At 38.5% G+C, this 9,728-nt stretch overlaps 1 protein-coding gene across 4 annotated transcripts in view; it reads left to right on the plus strand.

The window, feature by feature from the left end:
* The first annotated feature begins 4,024 nt into the window (after window positions 1-4,024).
* The window catches only part of LOC107585480 (sine oculis-binding protein homolog), a 31,182-nt gene continuing 25,478 nt past the window's right edge, over window positions 4,025-9,728 (plus strand). For all 4 annotated transcript variants that reach the window (XM_016272508.1, XM_016272511.1, XM_016272510.1 and 1 more), the window contains exon 1: window positions 4,025-4,523. In XM_016272508.1, coding sequence (XP_016127994.1) covers window positions 4,428-4,523 — 96 coding nt within the window. In that variant the 5' untranslated portion in view covers window positions 4,025-4,427. The remainder of the gene's footprint in view (window positions 4,524-9,728) is intronic.

Consider the following 9,728-nt stretch of genomic DNA (forward strand, 5'->3'; position numbering starts at 1 on the left):
ACATGAATCTCAGATTACCCACTCACCTATTTTACAGCGAACTGTCTCAGAAGTTATTTACCAAAAGTCTATACAGTTACTCTGACAGATGCCCTCATCATCATAGATATAATGGCACTTCTAACAACTTTTCATTTCAGGATCGATGGAACTCTCCTCCTTCTGTTAGGACTTCCAGAGAATTTCCAGGTCATTCCACACCCACTTCATGCTGTCTCTGGATTTTTGATATCAGACTAGGCTATCTGGTGCATAAACTAGGAACCAAACCAGCCTTAGAAATTGTTTCTTGAGTAGTATTACATCTCTGATATGCCAGCCGCTCCTCTACCTTATTCTGTTCAAAACTTCATGTTTAGCATAAAGTTCTGCTCATTTGTCAACAGACACCTCCACAGGTTAAACAAATTGATGTTTACTGCATCTACAAATCCTCCACTCAGTCTTTCTAATGGCACTCAATAAAATTATACCAACGCCTAAATAATCAACCATCTACTACATGATTCCTGCAGCTCTGCTTTTTGGGTGTCCACATTCAATTCACCTGTCGTTCTTTATTTGCTGCAGTACAGTGTTTGCTCACTGCTTCATTTGTCTTTTCGATCTAATCTTTGTCATTCTTTCAATTGTTGTCACTTATGATTACTTAACAAATTAAAACTGTAATCATCACGTAATTAAGAGGTCTGTTGTGCTCCATAAAATAACTTAATAAAACTAAAACTTCACAAGCAACATTTGTCTTTCTATAGAGGTAACCAAGACAGCAAGCTATTGTGGTATGTTTGAAAGTTCCTGTTCACCCATAGTATCTAGTTTGTGGTATAATGGTAAACCTCAGTGCATAAAGAGGAAATCATGGGAAAAACGTCACAGACAGTAAGCCAGTTACTAAAGAACATATAGAATGTTTGGCTTTTATATGTGAATTGAAACCTCATGCTTGATATGGACAACAGAATTTCTGTCATATGCCTATTTAATTAAAGAGCGGTTGTCTTAATTTAAAGAAGCATACAATTCATCCAAAGTAAAACTAAAATTGTCTGGTTATGAAACAACTGAAAGCAATCTGCACTGGAACCCCACTTGTGTGCACTTTTCAAACGGTCGTTTTGTAATAATAATAATAATACATAATACAATAATAAAGTTTTGTACTTTTTGAATTCCTGAAAGGATTGACACCCATTTGGCGGCTGTTGTGTGTTTCAAAAGAGAGCTGTATTTTGTATAGACTCTGCGGGTGATCCGATGGAACCCCACTTGTGTGCACTTTTCAAACGGTCGTTTTGTAATAATAATAATAATAATAATACATAATACAATAATAAAGTTTTGTACTTTTTGAATTCCTGAAATGATTGTGCAGAGGCAGGATTGACACCCATTTGGCGGCTGTTGTGTGTTTCAAAAGAGAGCTGTATTTTGTATAGACTCTGCGGGTGATCCGAGTCCCATCTAAAGATAATACGAGGTGAGTTTCTGAATTAAGTTGTGGTGGGTATGTGAAACCAATAGATGATGCTACAGCAGATGAGACTGTTCACACACAACGGCATTTCAGAGAGAATATTGCATTTTCAAAGCTTCATCTGCCCCTGTGATTGTAAAACGAATGTTTATTTTTCATGAACCAGTGACGGATTCGGCATCCAGCTGTTTTACATCTACTTTTGATTCTTTTTGTAATACTTCCCTCTTGTAGAAATCCCATAAGTATCTTTTTGAAATGGAGACACACTAACATACGCATTCTCACACACACACACTTCAGAGGATACAATACACACACAATATAAACAAGCAGGGATTACAATGAGAACAGAAAAGGCTGATGTTGTCTCATGACCACACTTTTTCCACCAGGCATTTCCCAAGAGATGTAAATTCCATCCTCTAATCTTATTTGTCATTGCATATTAGAGCCTTACTTGTGTTTACAAACCATATTCCTCTGCACTTGATACACAAGGCTAAGAGCTATAGAATCGAATCGGAGTGAAAGCCAATCCACGCTGGAGAAAACACAGTTTGGCCTGTTAGAGAAACGGGCTGAAGCACCTCCTCTAGTATCAAGAGGGGTAACAGTATCCCTGCTAGAATGTAACTGTTTATCATGGACTAATGTTCAGCAGGGGCTGCCAGAGCTGTGTGTGCTAAACAATGCACTCATTCAGGCCGTCGCGCATCTGCTAGTGATCTGGGACGGGACGTCGATACGCTCTCAAGGACGACGGCCTCTGGTCTGATCCAGAGGAGTTCTTGTGCCATCCTACCCTACATGTGCCATGCTTGAGAGCCAATTAACCAGTGGGCTGGAGATGGAGAAAACGAGAAGGATGCAAACAAAGAGTAATTTATTGAGGGTTAAACATACTAATTATTCTTTCTTACAACAAGGCACAAAAAACAGTCTATGTGACTTTCATCTCCATCTTTACAGTGCATTAACTCTTTCTGTCCAGACTTTTAGGCTCCATCTTCCTCACAGAACCTCAGGTTTGATTCACGGAGCGCAGCCTTACCTTAATACTGAAGTAAAAGTGATGAAGAGAATTATGATGTGATTTGTTTGTTGCCAGTGCACCTCTGTGTGCACTCCAAGATGTCCCAAAAGTGGTTCTGAACTACAGTAGTAGGTTGTGACTCCAAAATGCATGGGTTGCAGGATAGTAGGTGAAAAAATAATGTTAAATGCACATAAAAAATGAAATGAAACTCATAATAGCAAAAGAAGAAAAAAAGCTTCCCATATGTTTTGTTGTTGGTGTCAAACGTCATGTGCCAGTAAAAAAAATTATATATATATATATAATAATAATTTTAGTCTAACAGTGTGTATATATATATATATATATATTATTGGGATTTACTTTTGTCACTTGTCACTCAGAAATTGCTAGCTAATTTCACAAATGATTACAAAGAAATGAGACGTAACAATGATAAAACATAGTATTTTCTTGTAAAACATACTTTATACAGTGCATTTTTCTTAATGTTTTTTAAAAGTCTGATTTAAGAACTTTTTGTTCATTTACAGTATCTCATGCTGCAGTACAGATCTATGAAATGTTTTTGTGTGAGAGTGAGAGTTTGAAAATATACCCCAGACAATCTAAAGTAAGAGCTTTTTTGGGACACAATTTTAGTGGGACACCCATTAAGTTTTAATATGACTTATATCATATAGGCATACATCTCTTTCATTTACTTGTAACACATAGTCTTTGTCACTCATTCACTCACACACACACACACACACACACACCTTCAGAGTGGGTTTTAATTACCTGCAGATATCTGTCTCATAAACACTAACACCCATTATGATAATTCCACCCATTCAAATATGTTTAATTAAAAGGAAATTATTAGGACCCCTTGACTGTTTTATTTTCATTAATAGTCTCGTATGACAATATCAAGCACCCCCTGCGGAGTGCTGATAACACGCGTAGTATTTTCTTGTAAAACATACTTTATACAGTGCATTTTTCTTAATGTTTTTTTAAAGTCTGATTTAAGAACTTTTTGTTCATTTACAGTATCTCATGCTGCAGTACAGATCTATGAAATGTTTTTGTGTGAGAGTGAGAGTTTGAAAATATACCCCAGACAATCTAAAGTAAGAGCTTTTTTGGGACACAATTTTAGTGGGACACCAATTAAGTTTTAGTATGACTTATATCATATAGGCATACATCTCTTTAATTTACTTGTAACACATAGTCTTTGTCACTCATTCACTCACACACACACACACACACACACACCTTCAGAGTGGGTTTTAATTACCTGCAGATATCTGTCTCATAAACACTAACACCCATTATGATAATTCCACCCATTCAAATATGTTTAATTAAAAGGAAATTATTAGGACCCCTTGACTGTTTTATTTTCATTAATAGTCTCGTATGACAATATCAAGCACCCCCTGCGGAGTGCTGATAACACGCGCGGTGTGAACGATAACACATCAGACAACGGCACCTATTCACTCCTATCGCGCGACAACCTCCGCCACGCGTGGAGTCCTGAGTGAAAACCGATCTGTGGAAAATTGGGGAGGAAATAGCCTTCCCGGGATCAGCGTGGCCGTATAGAGTTACGGTGGAGGCCCCTCCCCCTGTCTGGCTCGCTCTTTTTTCTCAACCTCTCGGTTGGCTTTCGGAGAGGGCTCGATCCTGCTCAGGCTCAGACCGCTGAGAAACAGCAGGCAGAAGATGGCTGACTCGACCGGGCACGGTGAGCCCGCAACAGCAGCAGCAGCACCAGCAGCAGCATCAACTTCACTGGGGCTTCTCGCGCGCCTGCCATTCGCTGCCACTCCGCAACTCTGAACCGGCCCCGCCACGTTCCGTGCCGTGCGCCCGCGGGGTTATACCCCCAAATATTGACAGAGATTTAAAGAAAACATGGCTGAGATGGAGAAAGAGGGAAGACCTCCGGAAAACAAGAGGAGCAGAAAGCCAGCTCACCCCGTGAAGAGGGAAATTAACGCAGAGATGAAGGTAGGTTGTGCGTGCGCTCTCTCTCACTGGCGCCCATAAAGGCTTGTCATTTTTGGATGCGTTGAGCGCACCGCCGCTCCGCCCTCGGACTGAATATAGAGAACCGATTCATTCAAGCTCTGTGTGTTTGGGGTTAATAAGCTAACTTAGATTTTTTTTTCTGGGTTGCAGAACAGGTCGGCATTGAGCTTAATTTACACACCTTCAAAACCACACTAGTCTTGCTTTCCAGTGCTTGAGATGATCTGTTTTGTTTTTATTGCGTTATGGATTTTATTTAAACACATATTTATATGCGTTTCTATCCCATATGCGCGTAAAGTATAAAATGCCCACAGTCACATCACGAGATGGTTTAGAGTGAAATCCCCTTGTTGGCTCCACTGTAGTTGATGGAAAATCCAGTGCGTCAGTCTCTGCGTCAAACTGCTGCGTTACTACTACTACTAGCGCGTTACTATCACTCTGCTAAACAACACAGAAACATCAGAATAGAGTAAAACTCAATAATGAAACGGAAAGCATGTTGGAAGGGTACAGCTGTCCAGCTGTTCTCTGATGGGAAGCGCTGGTACCTCCAGATGTGCATCTGTTCAACACTGAGCGCTGTGTGCTCGTGACAAATGCACATTTAAAAAGCCTTTTCGAAGTATTTGGTGTATGCAGTAGTTTTGTTTATTCAAGAGCAAGGAGATTATTTAACTTTTTTGTTCTGTTTGAGGAAAGCCATGCGTTAGTATGTTTTGAAGGCGCACACAGGCGCTTTGTCTCCTGGTTTTGTGGTGCTCATTGTCTGAAGCCATGCAGCCTAATGTTTTGGAAACGCCGGAATTTATCTGTGCTCTTTATCAGATCAAGTTACATTATTCTGATAGCAAAATCGTGGTTTACAGGGACGCATTTCATTATTGTTATTATTAATTTGATAACGTGTTTAGGTCACTGTAAACGCGTGTGTGGCTTTGGTGAATTTGCTCCGTTCGCTTTCTTTCGTGTCAGTGATTATTTGACGGAACCTGCGTGAGGCTCACCGGTCCGCCGGGGCTCTAAATCTGACAGATATTGATCGACCTGTAGAAGAGATACACGCGTGCGTCTCCCCAGTCGCCTTAAACACCACCGATCTTTCAGTTTGACGTAACTCACACACACACACACACACACACACACATAAGAGTGGGATGCAATGCTGCCCTTGCAGAAACTGACTTATTCTGCGGTGTGAATTATTGGGGGTTTGAGGGGCCTGAACCCTCTTAATTATTCAGTCATTATATTATGTTAGTTATTGTTAGTGATGTTTAGTGTTTTATTTACAATCATCATACTTTTTTTGTCATGAATATGGAAGTTTCATTCAGGTTATTCTGTTTGACTTCACATAGCCTTGCATTTTCATTAAAAAAAATGGACTATAGAGGTCCTCACTGTGATATCATTTCCTGTTTATGTCAAATGACAACAAAACCACTGCATGGATGCTGGTTACATCACTGATTTTGATTTGGCTGACAAATACTTTTCAAATATTATTTAATAAAACAAAACCACTTTTTAAAATAGAAATGATAATAAAAAAATGAATGAAAATTTAGTTTCAAGAATTTCAACCTTTTCATGACACCTTTTTCATTTTTGCAGTCTCCTGACCATTACACCACTTAGATGTTTTTGAACATTAAAATTCATTTTAATTTAGAAATGGAAAAATATTCATCATCATCAAAAGTTTATTATCCGTGTGAATCTTGCAATTGTAATCAATTTTGAGTTTTGAGGAAGTTTTTCCCTCTGTCTGCAGCTTGTTTTATCAATTAATTGACATGAAAATATATTTCTGCCTATGTAACAAGTTTACATTTTCTTTCACACTGCTGACCTTTCCTTTAATAAGGAATACATTTTTGTACAGTCAGTTTATGACAGAAAGGGATTGGAACAAATACCTTCTCAAATGGTGTAAATCTTCCATTTGCTGAAATCATTTTTTGCTTGTTTTCCATTAAGTCATTTCCCTTCTCTTACTAAAAGTAGAACAAATAAAAGCTTGAACAATGGGTGCTATTAAAAGCATTATCAAATATATGCATGATAAGTTAAAAAGATTTGGCATTCTGTCAGTTTATGGAGAGCTTGTGGATGAAACTCAACTCAAGCTGTAATATACCCTTTTGGGTAACTAAATAGGAGATTAAAATATGGCAAGAATAAAGGTGGAGTTGTGCAGATGAAGGATGCTGGAAGAACTGTCACCTGAGTGAGGTAGGCTGCGACTTATAAAACTCATTATAAAGACTGCTTATACATAACAGCTTGTGCACTGCTCGTCTTTAATCTGTTGAATTTAGTGCCCAATTCAGCGATTTCTCAGAATACTTTTAAGTCTGTCACACAATGTTTAGTCTTTATTTTCTTCTGTAATTTACTATGCTCATCTCCAAAGGTCTGTGGTGAGGGTTGGCCTTGTTAGGGGTGTTGTGTGTATACCAGTCAGGCACAAGTCTGTCATTTTATCCATAGAGTTGTCATTTTTCCACAGGGCTGTGGATGAAGCTGACCTCTGCCCTGCTTTTGACACCACATTTTAACCCACCCAACTATTTTAGGGCAAACTCTCCAGACAGCATCCAGCAGCAATTCACCTTGGGATACATTTTTTATATAATATATTTATATATATATTCATCTTACAGACCACCTATAACATGCATGATTAACTTGAAAATTACACTTATATAAGAGATCACATTGTATTTACATATATACATATCATATTGCACACATCATTTACTGTAACAAAAAAGACAACATACTAAATACACCATAATAAAACACTGCCGCTGATCAGGCACCACCTTCTTTGGTAACAACAGCAAATTAGCAGAGCATGCTGGGTAATCGGTGGTAGGCTACTACAGTTTATTCACACAAATTAATTCTGTGGTTTATCTTTTTTGTCATTTATAGTGTACCAGCCCACTATAGTCCACCCTTAATCCAGCAGTGTACTATAGTGGACTAAGGCAGAGCATTTCACTTTGATATAAACTGATATGCTTCATCATGGGAACTTTTCAAATAATTGACAGATGATGATTATAATTGCCTCAGCTATCCTGAAGCGCACAGGTGTTTTTCACAGACAACCACCCACATCAAATCTTCTCACCCTGCAATCTCTCTGATAGGATTCCACACATTAAATGCCTCTTTCCAAAAATGAATAATGAAGAGTATTTTAAAGCAGTTATGTGATGAAGTGTGAGATTGACTGTGATCTTATACACTAATACTTGTCATATGTCAAGCCAACCGAATAATTAAATGTTCTGTTTTAGGGGTCATCCGATGCGACATGCACTTTTACAAGTTGTTTGAACTGAAATGTGTGTTGGCAGCGTGTGTACACAACCACCCTATAATGATAAAAATCCACCCAGTGTTTTTTAAAATCTACTTAAATCTTTACCCCTTTCTCAAATCGAGCTGATTTCAGATAATTTCCCACAATAGTATGATTGACAGTAGCATTTCAGCACAGACTGGACTGGTGTTTTACCTTAGACCCGCCCTGAGTGAGCTGTCATCAGTCTGCCATTGTTTCACCTCTGGAGCAGATGTAGACAAGAATGACTTCTAAGCGATTGAGGTGTTCTGTTGTTGGATGTAATAATGAACATAGCAGTCACCATTTACTCCCGACATCTGAGCCGCTAAAGACACAGTGGATTACGTTTGTTTATGAACGGAATGACGATCTACATAAATGCCTTTATGTTCACGCGAATCATTCGTGATCCAGCTTCACCTACAGAAGAAGTGAGTATAAGGTTTTTTTAATAAATCTTTGCAAATTGCCTTTCCAAATAATGTGCTAATTAGCAAGTTTCACGATGAATGCGATCCCTCAGAGAGCGGCTCGGAAGAAAGGGGCGGGGTCAGCAGAGCTCATTAACATTTAAAGAAAAATGCTACAAAACGGCTTGCTCTGAAAAGAGCTGTTTTTTGACAGGGTAAAAAAAAAGGTGTTTTTTACACTACCATTGAGAAATTTTAACCAAACTATGTTACAGACTTTTCATTAAGACCCTAAAGAATCATATCAACTTGTGAAAAATGGGCATCGGATGACCCCTTTAAACGTTCAGAGTTTAACTAAAACATTTACATTTTGTTGCATGAAAGATAATTTAATAGATCATACCCTAGAATAATATTCTTTAAAAAATCCCCTATACAAGCAAAGCTGTGAAGCATTTTTGAATCCTTAATGTCAAAGCTTGCGTGAAATGAGCGAACAGTTCTTAAAAGAACCATTTAGTGTGAAGAACATTTTAATAACCTGAAGATCCTTTTGTGTAATGGGTTTCCATGGATATTAAAGGTTCTTCCAGGAACCACAAATGCCAATAATGAACCTTTATTTTTAAGAGTGCATCATTCAAAATAGTGGTTCATTAATATTGATCTTTCAAAAATTAGTTCTTAAATTATTGCTTTTAGTTTCCCTAATCCTGGATATGCGGTTGCATCCATACAACAACATCCCATACATCTTCACCAGACACATGCAGGTGCCCTAGATACCCCATGCAGATACTCCATACAGTTAGACCGCAGAGACACCGCCACAGCTGAGGGCGGTGGTCCCATGCATATGCAAACGGCGCAGATGAACAATGTGCGTGTGTCACGCCCCATGTAACATGAAAAACAGGAAACAGCAAAGCCATGGAGACAAAACAAAACTTTTCCCCAAACATTTGCGTCAACAGACACAGATCAAGTTCTGTGGAATCAAAGCTAAATTTGATATGTGGTATAACGTAACCAGAGGAGGGTTTAGAGCAAGGGTCTGTTCGAGGGGTCTGAGATACATGCACGAACAGGTGTGGGTAAAAGGGGGAAAATCACAGCGAGGTTGAATACTTCCATCCCAGCTGTATTATCAAATGTGTCTGCATAGCTTTCACTCATTTTTTCATTTTTAAACTGAGTTCATGCTTTCTGCTGTGAGCTCTACACTCTCAGAAAAAAAAGGTACAAAACTGTCACTGGTACCCTTTCAAAGGTACTAATATGTACCATTTAGGGGTTAATAAATTATCTTTTGTACCTTAGGATTCCGCCCCAGTGACAGCTTTGTACCTTTTTTCCTGAAAGTATATATATATATATATATATATATATATATATATCTGTATA

Source organism: Sinocyclocheilus grahami, unplaced genomic scaffold, assembly GCF_001515645.1.
Source record: "Sinocyclocheilus grahami isolate Dianchi unplaced genomic scaffold, SAMN03320097.WGS_v1.1 scaffold71.1, whole genome shotgun sequence".
In the NCBI taxonomy this organism is placed as follows: Eukaryota; Metazoa; Chordata; class Actinopteri; order Cypriniformes; family Cyprinidae; genus Sinocyclocheilus; species Sinocyclocheilus grahami.